We start from the raw sequence: 14675 nt of genomic DNA, 5'->3' as shown, positions 1-14675 counted from the left end.
AGTCGGTTCCGACCCATAGCGACCCTGTACAGGGTTTCCGAGGGTGTAAATCTTTACGGGAGTAGAAAGCCTCATCTTTCTCCCGCGGAGCGGCTGGTAGTTTCGAACCACTGACCTTAAGGTTCTCAGCCCAATTCGTAACCACTACGCTAGGCCCTAGTTCTGCATAAATCCGAATTGACAGCAACTGGTTTGTTTTTTGTGATGGTTAACTAAATCATTATATAGAAAGATCTGGGCAACTCTGTTGCTTTAGGACTTCAATGTAAACCTATCGGATCTATGATACTTAAAAAAGAAATATTAAACAAACCAAAAAAAACAAACACCTTAAAAACAAAGCAGATGGTTAATTTCCTGATTTCATTGGTTTCTATATCTGTGTCCACTAGCAATATTTAATTTTTTTAATGACTCGTTTGTCATAGATATTCTGCAATTTTCCATGTTTTGTTTTGTTTTTAAGTAGTAACTGCTGAATACAATGGAGGGTACCAGTTATTGTCATTTGCTCAGCACTAGATTAAATTGAGAGATTTCGTTCCCTCTCCATTTTCAGTGGAGCACGTGGGCATGTGCCAATGTCTAGATGAATTTTGTTTCAACCCTCAACCTTCAACCAATAAAATTGATTGGCGACTGACTAAAGATCTCTAATGGCCAAAATTCAAAGTAGGTCAGTGCAAGTCACTTCCTTTTCAATGCAGGACGGTCTACCAATGGGCAATTTCTTAAAAGGCTTGATATGAAAGAATGAGTGGTTTGATTGTCCTTTTGAATATACTTTTATAAAAGTCAGAGAACCAGCATTAGACTTAGTTAAGAAGTGTTAGGAAGCTTTCACAATTATTGAAATTTTTGCTAACCACAAGATTGGCAGCTTAAACTCACCAGTTGCTTCTTGGAAACTCTATGTTTTGTGGTTAAGTGCTGACGAGTCAGTTCCGACCCATAGTGTTCCTGTATAGGGTTTCTGAGGAGCAATTGAACCACCAACTTTGTGGTTCAAAACAACTTTGCAGCCCAGTGCATTAGCCCACAGCGCCACATCAGAACTCCTATACAGGGCCACTACGAGTCATCAGAACTGACTTGATGGCACTTAACAACAACAACATAGAGTAGACAAAGTGTTTCTAAAGGGTCCTTTGTTTAGAGACATCTGTGAAGAGCCAAGAAGCCCGGACCTTCAGAAAAACTCATTAAAATGCTAAAATGAAGTAGATTTATTTTCTTTTACAGTTCTGTTATGGGATTGAGTTGATGAATAAATTCGGGATTATTTTGTTTTTATTTTAATCTTTATACAAAAAGAATTTGAAGACCATTAAGCTGTATAGTTTGAGCCATCCAATTTATCAATACCCTTTTATACTTTGCAGAAGCCCTGGTAGTGTAGTGGATTATGCATTGGGCTGTGAACCTCAAGGTGAGCAGTTCAAATCCACCAGCCGCTCCATGCGAGAAAGCTAAGACTTTCTGCTTCCATAAAGGTTTATAGCCTTGGAAACAGGGTCACTATGAATTGGAACCAACTCGGTGGCACACTACTACTAACCCCACTGCCATGATCCCTTGCACTGTCTTAAAGTTTTATCCAGAACTTTGTATTAATAGTTAAGGCAAAAGAAGAAGCATACTGGAACTGACTCCAAGGCAAACTCTCAACTAGGCAATTCTCAAACGACGTTCAAATGATTAGCCTCTGAGATTCCCAGTACACTTCTCAGAAGATGCTTTGTATTTCTGCAGCCTTTCCTCACTGACTGCAAGTGAAGAACAGCAAATGTGACATTGAATAAAATATTCTGGTCCTTGTCTTCTTGGCCTGGGGACTCTCAGTTCCTCTTGGGCATTGCCCTCACTCTCTATCTCCAGTGTCCCTACTTATTGCTTCAAATTACACATAAATATCAAGTAAATACTACATGTTATCCATGGCTCAGCACAGAGTTTGGGAAACTTTTTCTATCAAAGGCCAGATAGTTAATATTTTATGCTCTGTGAGCCTTAAAGTTTGTCAAATCCACTTGGCTTCTTTCAGTCTGAAAAACCTCTGTGGGGTTGATTGCTTATATATACTGCTCCTTGTCCATTTTAATGCATGGCCCCTCCCAGTGGGGGAGGGAAGCACAAACTGACCAATCATCTCTCAGGAGGGCTGAAACACTTAATTTGCATGATAGGTTACAACTCATCTCATTTTCATAACATATTGACCAATCCCTGCAAGGTGCAATCAATCACAGGCAAGCTGCAGCCCAGGACCAGACAAAAAATTCAAAACCAAGTTGTTTACCTTACGCAGGAAATGCCAATTAATGTAGACAAAACCCTCTGGGGGAGAAAACTAAAGCAAAGAGATTTTCAGAGTTTAGGAGGAATATCTCTTAAGGTGTTTTTCCAGTAAATCAAGGCAAAGTATCACATAAAGGAATTCATTTCACCAATGAGTGTTTGCTTGTTTGCTGTTTTGTTTTGTTTTAAATGGTGGATGAGAACAGCTTCTACTAAGCAAACAGTTCAAGGAGAGCTGAGACCCTAAAAATAAGTCTAAAGAACTGTGTGATGGAGAGAAAAAAAGAAAGTTGCCATCGAGTCAATTCTAGCTTATTTCGACCCCATGTGTTTCAGAGTAAAACTGTGCTCTCTAGAACTTTCAACAGCTGATTTTCAGAAGTAAATTACCAGGACTTTCCTCTGAGGTACCTCTGAGTAGACTCAAACTTTCACCCTTTTAGTTAACAGCCAAGCATGTTAACCATTTCCACCACCTCAGGAGCTTCTACTGTTTTGTGGTAATGTAATTCATTCATGAGTCCATATTTTTTAAAGTTATAAAACTCTTTGGTGAAAAGCTCCCACTGTTTTGTTACCCACCCAGTTCCTCTACCTGGAGGCAAATAATATCACTAATTGTTTAGACAGTTCTCTAGGAAATTCTAACTTACATTACTGTTCACCTTTTTTTCTGCCTTTTTCTTGGGGTGGGGGGTTTGTTTGTGGGGTGGATGGGGATGAAGAGGCTTGGTTCTTTTTACTCCACAGTGAGCTGAGGTAGAAATAAAGGTACAATTGTTACAGCAGTGTTAGATTTGTGGTCAAAGAAACCGAGGCCACTCGGAGTGGTGAAGCAGAGTTTCAGATTTTATTAAGCCGGCTGACTCAGAGGAGCTAATTTCTCCAGATTCTGAGCTGCGAATGGAGGGCAACATGGGCCTATATGGGGTCAGAGTCCAGGGTGGGACCAAGCTGCAAACCTGCTTGAGAGCAGGGGGAAAACCAGGGGGATTGGTCCCATTTGGTGACCTGATTAGCATTTTAGCTTGCCTCCTGGGCTAGAGAGGGCAGTGAATGCTTTTCACCTTTTCCTTTTTACCTTTGATGCCTTTTGGGACCCTTTTCCCAGGGGCATCATCTATGTAAGGAATGGTATTTTGGTACTGGTTTGGATTGTTGGTACCCCTTTCAATTGATTAGTTTTAATGGCAGTTCCCATGGCCCTGATTGCTAGTGGGAGGAAGCATGAACTGATTAAGTAAATTTCAAATAAAACAGGACCCCACCCATGAGGGTCTTGAACCCTGTAAAGGTGAAGAACTACCCTCCCCATAGGCTCTGTGGGTTCCACCCACTCCAAGTTTGCACAGGGACATGGACAACTTTCTGCATTTTTACATGGTCTTCTACTGCCAGACTCTGGTCATCTACTTGTATGCAGTAGTTAATAGAATTAACCTTCTCACATACCCTTCCTCCTTCTGCAGTCAGTAAGTAGTTTAGGGCTAATCTATTTTAATAGATGGCATTTAGTATCTGGGTCTGTTGATGCGCAAGAAGGGTTAGGGCCACCTCAGTTCCATTGGTTATAGATTCAGTTACCTAGGAGGGTGCCCTCTCTTTTACAGCGACTATAGAAGAGTAGCGTGGTTACTGTTTGGCCCACCTTGGTGGTGTGGGTGTATAGATTACACAGATTTCTCCCTTTCTCACACCCCCAAAGTCTAATTAAAATTAATCCCATGGCGGACATCCTCATGCTTCAGCTGTGCGTAGATCAGCTAGCTCCTGGTTTGTGGCTGAAACAGGGCAGGTTGTATGTCTCAATGTTACCTTGTGACAGTTGGTAGGGTCAGTTGCAGCTTCTCATGGGGACGAGGCTTTCTTCAGTCTGCTGTGGTGAATCCAGGTGGGGACTCCGTCTACCCTGGCTGCTGGGCTTGGAATAATTTCTTGTTCCAGCCCTCAGTAATCTTTGCAGATGCTTCTGGGTGCCCTCCTGAAAGGATGCATTTATTACACTCTGAGCTAAATAGGCCCAAATGTTTTTCATCCCGTTGAAAGGAATAATGTCTCATGAGAGTCCCATTGTGTCCAAGTTAAGTCCGGCTAACTTGACAGCTGATGGGGTGGCTAGGACTTCCCAGGGTCCAGTCCACTTTTTTCTCTAACTGGTTTTCAGGTTCGTCTCTCCATGTTTTGAACAGAATATGGTCTCCAGGCTGGAAGGGGTCAGGTTACCTGTAGGGAAGAAAGCAAACCTGGGAAGAGCAATTTTACAAATAATAGAAAGTGTGTGGTGGAGGTGTGCATACCACTGCACCTGTAAACCTTGGCTGAGGTCAGGTAGAGGGTTGAGGGAAGCTGCCTGGGATGGTTTACTGTAGACAACTTTATAAGGACTCAATTTAAGCCCGCTTCTGGGGGCTATTCGAAACAGGGTTAAGGCAACACCTGGTCCCAATGTAGATAAATTTCCTGACAGTTTTGTCATTTGTTTCTCTTTAGAGTATGGTTCATTTTCTCGAACCCCCACGTTGACTACAATCTCCATTTAATCTGTGTGTGTTTGCTGCTCTGTTGTCACTTTGGACACTCTGGAAGTCCAAACTTGGGGGTCATCTCCTTCAAGAGGATTTTCACTATTTCTGAAGTTCTTAGTTCTGGTGGGGGAAAACCTCTACCCAACCAGAAAAGGTGTCTACAAAAACAAAACCAGCAAATATTTAATTCCCCAGCTTGGGGCATCTGCATGAAATCAATCTGTTAATTTCCAGGGGGTTGTTTACTTTGATATTGATGTAGGACAGCCTGTCTTGGGATTGTTCTTCAGGCAGGTAACAGTCAGAGCTAACCTCCTGAATAATTTTTTTTGAAAATTTCATTCAACATTTTACTGATTTATGAGTAATGCCAGGCACCCTGGTAGTGTAGAGGGTTATGCATTAGGCTGCTAACTGCAAGGTCAGCAGTTTGAATCTATCAGCAGCTTTGTGGGAGGAAGAGGAAGCTTTCTGTTCCCATAAAGATTTATGCCCTCAGAATCCTATGCAGGGGGCTATGGGTTGGAACTGACTTGGCAGCACCTCACCACCACCAATACCATAGCATAGCTTCCTGTCAGTCAGATGGAGTTTGGCATATGTGTGGGCATACAAGTTTATATGCATGAGTTGGGAATAGGGTGTGGTATGGGGGGAATGCACCAGAAAAGCAATGCTTGCAATCCTCTATAGAATTGAAGGCTCCATTTTAAAGTACAATCCTAAAGCCAGCTCTTCACCTCCCACCACAGGGATCTTCCAGAGAGCAAGCTGGTGCTCTGGCTCCTCCTTCATTACCCAGGAGCCTTGGTTTGTCAGTGAATTTCCTCTCCATTCATTTTCAAATGATCTTTCTGATATGAGCATTGTTAAATATGCACAAGAAAGAGCAAGATAGTGGCAGAAGTAAGTGTGTGGATCAATTTGCATAAGTATAAATACAGTATATGTGCCCACATTTAAATGATATAATGATAGTATTGTATTGCCACCTTAGAGTGAAAGCTAATTAATTCAGCTATTGAGATGATAATAGTTTTTCTCTCTCAGTTAATATCAGAGTAAAAAAAAAAACCTGCAAAATTGTCCTACACACTGTTCCTGTGACTCATACTGGAACAATGAGTTTTATTCTGTTAACCATTGAGTTGTCTATCAGGATCTGTGACAGTTTTAAAGGGAAATGTTCCTGGGAGGAGCTGAAGGCTGACTCAGGTTGGTTAAAATGGCCACCGAGCCCATTGATTTTTTATTGGGGAGTGGGGGGGGGATCTCTTTTGTCCACAGTCACTTTGGTATTTGCACTCCCAATATCAGCACTGATCTGAGGCACAAAGTCTGTTTTTAGTCTTGCTGTGGTTGGGTGTGATATTTAGGAAAACATGAAGATCTTTCCTACTGAAATCCATGCCAGCTGACAAATTCACAAGCCAGAGAATGTATACAACTTATTGAGTGTAGAACTGATGATCTGCTCTGTAAACCTGCATTCAATTAACAATAAAAAGGTTTAAAAAACAAAAACAATAGTTTAGCTTATGGTTGGTTGGTTAAGTATCTGTCATCAAGTTGGTTACAACTCATAGAGACCCTGTATTGGCTTTCGGAGGAGTAGCTATTGGGTTTGAACTGCTGACCTTGTGTTTTTTCTACAGTGCAAAGTCCGGTGCTTTCCTACAAGTCTGCCTTGAGAATTGTCTTCTTTTAAGAACTACCTGTGGCACTGTGAAAGGTGCTCTGGTAGCGTACTGGTTATGAATCAGGCTGCTAACCTCAAGGTCAGCAGTTTGAAACTACAAGCCATTCCGTGGGAGAAAGATGAGTCTTTCTGCTTGCATAAAGATTTATAGCCTCAGAAACCCTGTACAGGGTCACTATGAGTCAGAACCGACTCCACGGCACATAACCACCACCAACCACCACCATGGCGCTGTGAGATAAAGCTCTGGACCACAAGGTCAGTGGTTCAAACTCACCAGTAGCTGCTTGGAAACCCTATACAGGATCACTATGCGTCAGAACCAACTCGAAGGCACTTAACAACAACAACATATGGGATCAAAGTCCTGGTGGCACAGCGGGTTAAGCATTGGACTGCTAAACGCAAGATTGGCAGTAAACCACTAGTGACTCCTCAGAAGAAAGACAAATTTGTCCGCTCCCGGAAAGATTAAGGCTCACAAAGCCAAAGAAGCATTTTTATTCTGCCCTAAAGGTTATGATGAGTTGGAATCCACTCAGTGACAATGAGTTATATGAGATCAAAAGGATGATAACAATTGGAAAGCTTGGATAGGAAACTTACAGGATAGGGAGTTTATGTTTAATGGGGGAGGAACAATGAGCAAAAAGTGGGTGAGAATCATTGCACAATTTGAAAAATGTGATCAATGTTACTGAATTATAAATGTAGACATGGCTGAGCTGGCATATGTCCTATTGTGTCCATTCCCAATGATAACAACAAAAACAAAATTAATTGCCTAAAAATAATAATAAAAGCAGGCTTCAATCATGAAAAAACCAACTCACAATCCTGTCAGGAATTCATTAACTGTTACTTCTTTAACTTTTCCTCCAGCCTGTATTTTCATACTCAGTTAGTTACCAAGCCCTGAAAGTTCAGTTTCCTCTTCCCCATCCTCACTGTCCAGTTAGTTTAGACACCAATCACTGCTCAGCTGTGCTGTGTTAACAGTATGCATCCTCCATCCCTGTTTCGCCCTTTTCACCTTGCCCCAAAGATTAGAACTGTTTGTGGATTTTATCTTTCTACACAGCAAATTCCCAACTTGTTTACTTAGTGTTCAGGGACATTTACTCACACTCTGCTCCCACTGTATCCCCTTTGATGGTGGTGGTGTTAGGTGCTGTTGAGTTGGCCGTGACTCATAGCAACCCTGTTGTACAACAAAGTGAAACACTACCTGGTCCTGCATCATCCTCACAAACATTGCGGTGCTTGAACTCATTGCTGCAGCCACTGTGCCAATCCATCTGTCTGAAGGTCTTCCTCTCTTTCACTGACCTTCTACTTCACCAAGTATGATGTCCTTGTCCAGGGACTGGACCCCCCTGATAGCATATCTGAAATTATGTTGAGACAAAATCTTACCATCCTCACATATCACAGGTTGTCAGTGAGTCTTTCTCTAAGTCTGATACTGTATTTTTCTTCTTAGAGTCCAGCTTCTCAGATTCTTTGCGCAGTATACAGATCAAATAAATATGGTGAAACAGTACAACCCTAATACATACTTATTAAAATTTTTAAACCAAACAGTATCCCCTTCTTCTGTCCAAACAACAGCCTCTTTGTCTATATACAGGTTCAGCATGAGTACAATTAAAAGTTCTGGAATTCTCATTTTTTGCAATCTTATTCATATATTTGTTATGATTTACCCTGTCAAATGCATTTGTGTAGTCAATAAAACACAAGTTAACATCTCCACGGCACATAACAACAACAACAAGTATGTTCTGCTATCAACCAAGATCTATCTGACCTCCACAGTGATAGCCCTCATTCTACATCTTCTTCTGAATCAGGCTTCAATTTTGGGCAGTTCCTTGTTGATGTACTACTACAACTGATTGTGAATGATCTTCAGCAAAATTTTACTTGAGTGTGAAATTTCCCTTAAACACACAAAACAAAAAAGAGAAGAAAGAAAACCAATTGTGATGGAGTCAATTTTGACGCAGAGCGTGTCAGAGCAGAACTGTGGCCCACAAGGTTTTCAATGACTACTTTTTTGGAAGTAGATCTCCAAGGAACTTCTGATAGACTCAACCCTCCAGGCTTTGACTCAACAGCTGAGCATGTTACTTATTTGTTTCCCCTTGAGAAATCATAGCAATGATTGTGGGGATGGCAGAGAACTGGCCATTGTTTTGTTCTGATTTACAGAGGTGTTGCTGTATGAGTCAGAGTCAACTCGACAACACCCAACAACAACCAACAACAACAAAGAAACCCTCCCTTACTCATCCCACTGTTCCTGTTCATGCTGCACCCCCATCAGTATGAATTAGGCACCCTTCCTTGAAACCTTTATAACCCTTGCTTTTGCTCATTTTGCAGGAAGCCCCCTTCCCTCATACTTCCCATTTCAAAACCCTACCTTTTCTTCAAGGCCCAGCTCAAATTCTTTCTCCATAAAGTCTTCCCTGATCCCCCTACTCAGAATTAATTAGAATTGCCCTCTACCCTGGTGTGGTATTGTAGGATCAGCACTGGACTATAAACCACAAGGTCAGCAGTTCAAACCCACCAGCTGTTCTTCAGAAACCCTATACAGGGTCGCTATGAGCCTGAACTGACTCAATGCCTTTTAATGACAACAAACCCTCCACCCACAAAATGCCTTTTCTTCAGGACATTTGATCCTTAGCTGTTAGAAAACTGTCATATTAATTTTATGACAACTTACTGTAATGCTTTCTGCTGGAAAAAAATGTCATGATAAATATGTAAATTTCTATGTCTGCAATGTGGTTGTTCCCCCCCTTGATTGTGGTGCAATATTAATAAACATATAATGTGACAATAAAACCATAGTCTTTACATTTCAACAACGTAAATTTGTTGTTTATTAGTCCTCATATCATTGTACCTTGTAGCATACTGTCAATTTACTTCTTTGTCTTTCCATTAAGTCAGAATGTCTCTAGATAGGGAATGTCTTAGTCATTATGATATAGCCAATGGCCTTTTGGTTGGCAGCCAAGTGCTTTAACTGCTGCACCAATAGATATTATCTCAACAGGTTGTTAACATATAACTTTAAAAAAAAAAAGAAAGAATTGGGCAAAGATTTGCAGAACTGTTCAGTTTTCCACTCAATGGTTCATACACATTTTGTTTCATGTCATTAATTGCAGTCTCCACAATGTAACATCACTTATCCAATTCCAATTCCTAAGTTTCCTGTTTCCATTCCTCTTTCTTTCCTAACTCTTCTGAACTTTGTCCTGGGTAAATGCTGGCCTTTTCATCTCAAATGGTTGGTTATTTTCAGGTGTGCACACCTCACTAGTGTCATTGCTCCCTTTTAGACCTGTCTACTATTTGACTGAAAATGAGCCATGGGGGTGAGTTCATTTTCAGACCTGAAGGATAACTAAGGAACATAGTCTTCAGGGTTCCACCCGTCTCTGTCCAGTTAGTAAGCCTTGTGGGTTTTTTTCTTTTTTTCCCATTCTATCTAGGACCTTCTAATGTGATTCCTTTCAGAACAATTGGTAGTGGTAGTCAGAAATCATCTAGTTCTTCCGGTTTTGGTTGTGGAGACTGATGGTCATATGGTTCGTTAGCCAGTTGGACTAATTGTTCACGTGTCCTTAATTTTATTCATTCTATTTTCCTCTAGGTAGGGAGGGACCAATAGTTGAAACTTAGATGGACACTCCTGAGCTTTTTAGCACCCAAAGTAGGATATAAAATATTATCTTTGTGGACTACGTTATGCCAGTTGACCTTGGCATTCCCCAACTCATTCCCTCAAGGTGTTTGATTATGCCTAAGAAGTTTTCATAACATTGTTCCCTGCAAGCTTCACAATATTCATGGATATATCTTCAGCAAAGGTGATACACATGTACAAATATCTTCTATCAAACTTATACCTATTGATGAATATACTTCCACTCTTGCCACCATACCTACTCAGGCTCTTCCTAGATCTGCTCACATAAACTGTTATTGTAGGATTATGTATATAACAGTACTTATGTCTGTTACCTTTAAGTCTTGCATTCTTTCCAGTGACTTCTCCTACCTCCATTATTTTTTACTGAACATTTTCTGCCTGCCTGCTCTATCCTATCACAGCCCTGGAACACTAATTTCATTTGTTTGGTTATTTGCAATTCTTTGTTCTCAAACATCCTGCAAGTTCTAAGAGGGCAGATAAGAATTACTTTTGTACCACCAACACCTAATACTCACTGTTGTTGTCAAATGCCATTGAGTGGGCTCTGACTCATAGCAACACTGTATAGGGTTTCTGAGGATCAGCTGGTGAGTTTGAACTGCCGACCTTTTGGTTCAAACCAACTTTGTGATTTAGTACTTATCCTATAACACCACACCAGGACTATGGTGTGCTAGCACTCACTGTTGTTGTTAAGTGCCATTGAGTCCATTCCAACTCATAGTGACCCTGCTATAGGGTTTCCAAGGAGTGGCTGGTGAGCTTGAACCACCAACTTTGCAGTTCAAACCGATCTTGCAGTCCAGCACATTAACCCACAGTGCCACACCAACACTCCTGTCTTCCAATAAAGATGATAAAAGTAATTTGTCTTTAAAAAGTAAACTAATATGAAGTACCTAAAATAGGCAAAAATATGGAGATCAGCATTTAGTAGTGTTTTCCAGGAGCAGAAAAGATATTGGGGGCGGGGGGGATGCACAGAATTATTGTTTAGGAAGCACTGCGTTTTTCTTTATGAGGATGAAAAATAATTTGGCCAAGGATATTGAAGAGGGCTTTACAACATGATTGATATACTTGATCACACTGAATTGTATATAAGAAAAATGTTGAATTGGCAAATGTGTTACCTATATGTTTACAACAATCAACAATTTTTTAAAACATTGATTGGATATATAACTTGGTTTGAAAAATAAACAAAAAAACAGCAGATTTTTGCTCAGAGAAGTAATCTAAATTTTTTCTTTGTTTCGGAGAGAGAAATTTAAACATGACAACCTACAACACAATGTAGTATAAGTTGAAGGTTCCCTTTGTTGCCAATATGCTCAAGGTTTTTAGTAGCTGAGCATGTGGTACCTGGGAAATCTTGTGATGTTCATGAGAAAACGCTCTGGTAATTCTCCATTCCAAGGTGCTTTCCCGAGTTGAAGTTGGGAAGAGCCTTTATAATACCTTCCAGTGTTTCTCCCACAGGTTTCTTCAGAAGAAGCATTACCAAAAACGCTGTGTACAAGTGTAAAAGTGGGGGCAACTGTGTGATGGACATGTACATGCGAAGAAAGTGCCAAGAGTGCCGACTAAGGAAATGCAAAGAGATGGGAATGTTGGCTGAATGTATGTATACAGGTATTCGCATCAAGCAATTACATTCCACTAAAAATCTTTTAAGGAGGCAGATGTCAGGTAATTCATACCAGGAGAATGGTCATTCACAGACAGAAGAAGCGATTTACTGAGCTACTTACCTATGCAGAAAAGCGTAATGAACCACTAAAATTGTTCAGTCTGTCAGCTAGAGAGCATTTTATTCACCTGAAAGAAATGTCTGGTCTTTGCTATTCACTGTTGTGACGAATTATCTATTGCTAAAATAGCAGGCTTTAATAAGCAACTAAGAATGATAGTTTAAAAGTTTCCCCCAATGTAATTTTAATATGCTTCTTATTTATTGCTTAATTAGCATAAGAATGCACAGTTGTGGAACAAAAATAAAGGATGCTTTATAAAGTATAACTGCCTCTGAATTGTCTAAATAGAGTTTTAAACCAAGTCATTTTATTAAGAATCCTCCTTCTCTTAGTGCATCTTTCAACCAATTTGTATAGGTTTACACAGGAAATTAACTACTCTAAGTTTTAATATAATTTGGTCCTTCAATCTGATAAAGAGGCACTGCATTAACTGCTGGCTTTGTGAGGAATCATAATCTCCATCCAAATTTGGAATAGAGGCACGTACATAACATAATTAATTTTTCATTCTGCAAATTTTACAGACCACTCAGATTCTGAGATACGTTCTATTCCTCCTCAAACCACAAATAGACAAACAAATGTCACCAAGGGAATGATAAGATTTAGGGAGGGAATGCCACATGAAATAAAAGCCTGGCTCTGGAAGCTGACTCCAGCTCTATTGTTCTCAAACCATGAAGGCAACTGGGATGGACCCAGAGAAGTGATCACACAGGAGGGAAAAAACAGGTCAGTGTAAATAATCCAGCTCCAGGTGAATGAAACTTTCATTGTGGCCGATCACAATCTCATTTAGCACAGATGAAACAAGAGACTAGTAATGAGGGCTCCTGGTAGAATCCAATCTTGCGATGGAAACATTTGCTTTGATACCAAGTGGCTCACGTTGCTCATCATTTAAATATTAACTTGTTCCAACTGAAGGGCCGTTTTTTTATGATTCCATCTATAGGCTGCTATTATTAAGTGCGGACAAGTCAGTTCCATCTCATAGTGATCTGTATAGGGTTGCCAAGGAATGACTGGTGGGTTTGAACCACCAACCTTGAAGTTAGCAGTTTAGTGCTTATCCTACACCACAACATCAAGACTCCTTATATTATTGTTGTTAAGTGCCACTGAGTTGGTTCTGACTCATAATGACCCTGCATAGGGTTTCCAAGGAGTGGCTAATATTATTTATGAATCCAAACTCATCCAATAACAGATTTAAAATCTTTCATATAATTCTATAAGTTTCCTGTACAGAGAAAACATGAGCACTTTGTTTCATTTACACTGAGAGAAGAATATGAATGTTAACTAAAGAGAGAGATGGATTATTATTCTATGATCTTCTTGATAATTCAGTTTAAATGTAAATCAATGAAATTGTCCATGTCAGCTTGGATATTTTCATCTTTAATTATATTCTCATTTAGTTGGATAGATCTGAAAGTAACCAAGATTTTAAAATTCTACCTAAAGGAGGCTAAAATTACTTGGACTCAAAACTTCTCAATAAGTTTACTATGTGTAATGTGAAATTAAATATATTCTTATGATACAGTTATGTAAGCATGGGTGACAATAATATTAATCTCATGCTTTGAAACACCAGTTATTTCTGCTCTGAACTAGCTCAGTAGCAATGACAAGGTCCTGACCAGTCTGGACCACCAGATTTCTTGTCTAAATCAAACATTGAACCTCAGATTTAGAAACTTCCCATGTAAGTCACATTCTAACATCTTGGGGCACTCTTGTTTTATTAATGAATAGAGCATCCTTCAGATATTTCTTATACTTTTTTTTGGTTGCAAATCACTATGCCTGATTTTACATTTTTCTGTATGTTTGTTCAAATGAAGCACATGCCTCACACATGTTGATGTTGTTGTTAAGTACCGTGGAGTTGGTTCCAACTCATAGTGACTCTGCACAGGGTTTCCGAAACTGTAAATCTTTATGGGAGCAGAAAACCTCATCTTTCTCCTGCAGAACGGCTGGTTTGTTGTTGTTGTTAGGTGCCATCAAGTTGGCACCGACCCAAAGTAAACCTTATGCACAGCACAATGAAACACTGCCCAATCCTGGGCCAACCTCACTACTGTTGCCACTCTTGAGTCCATCGATGCTGCCACATGGCCAGTCGATCTCGTTGAGAGTCTTCCTCTTTTTCTCTGACCCTCCACCTTACCAAACATGATATCCTTCTCCAGCGACTTCTCCCTCTTGACAATATGTCCGAAGTATAAGAGATGAAGTTTGGCCATCTTGTCCTCTAAGGAGCACTCTGGCTGCACTTCTTCCAAAACAGATCTATTGGTTCTTTTGGCAGCCCATGGCACTTTCTATATTCTCCTCGAACACCATAACTCAAATGCATCAATTCTTGTACTGTCTTCCTTATTCACTGTCCAGCTTTTGCATGCATATGTGAATGGCTGGTTGTTGTTGTTGTCAGGTGCCATCGAGTCGGAACCCATTCATAGCGACCCCACGCACAGCAGAATGAAACAATGTCTGATCCTGGGCTAACCCCACCACCGCTGCCACACTTGACGCCATCAATGATGCCACCTAGCTGATCCATCTCGTTGGGGGTCTTCCTCTTTTTCTCTGACCCTCCACCTTACCCAGCATGACATCCTTCTCCAGGAACTGTTCTC

The 14675-nt window shown here is 40.4% G+C and overlaps 1 protein-coding gene across 5 annotated transcripts in view; it reads left to right on the top strand.

Moving 5' to 3' along the window:
- The window catches only part of NR1H4 (nuclear receptor subfamily 1, group H, member 4), a 97864-nt gene that overhangs the window by 45023 nt on the left and 38166 nt on the right, over positions 1-14675 (top strand). For 2 of the 5 annotated variants that reach the window (XM_006871109.1, XM_006871111.1), the window contains one exon: positions 11744-11896. The exons of 1 other annotated variant lie outside the window; for it this stretch is intronic. In XM_006871109.1, the coding sequence (XP_006871171.1) occupies positions 11744-11896 (153 nt within the window). The remainder of the gene's footprint in view (positions 1-11743; positions 11897-14675) is intronic. 2 more of the 5 variants (XM_006871112.1, XM_006871110.1) reach the window with 1 other exon arrangement.

This window comes from Chrysochloris asiatica, unplaced genomic scaffold (assembly GCF_000296735.1).
Source record: "Chrysochloris asiatica unplaced genomic scaffold, ChrAsi1.0 scaffold00160, whole genome shotgun sequence".
NCBI lineage: Eukaryota > Metazoa > Chordata > Mammalia > Afrosoricida > Chrysochloridae > Chrysochloris > Chrysochloris asiatica.
The sequence above is the reverse complement of the archived record's forward strand: the minus strand, read 5'-3'. Positions and strand labels throughout refer to the sequence as shown.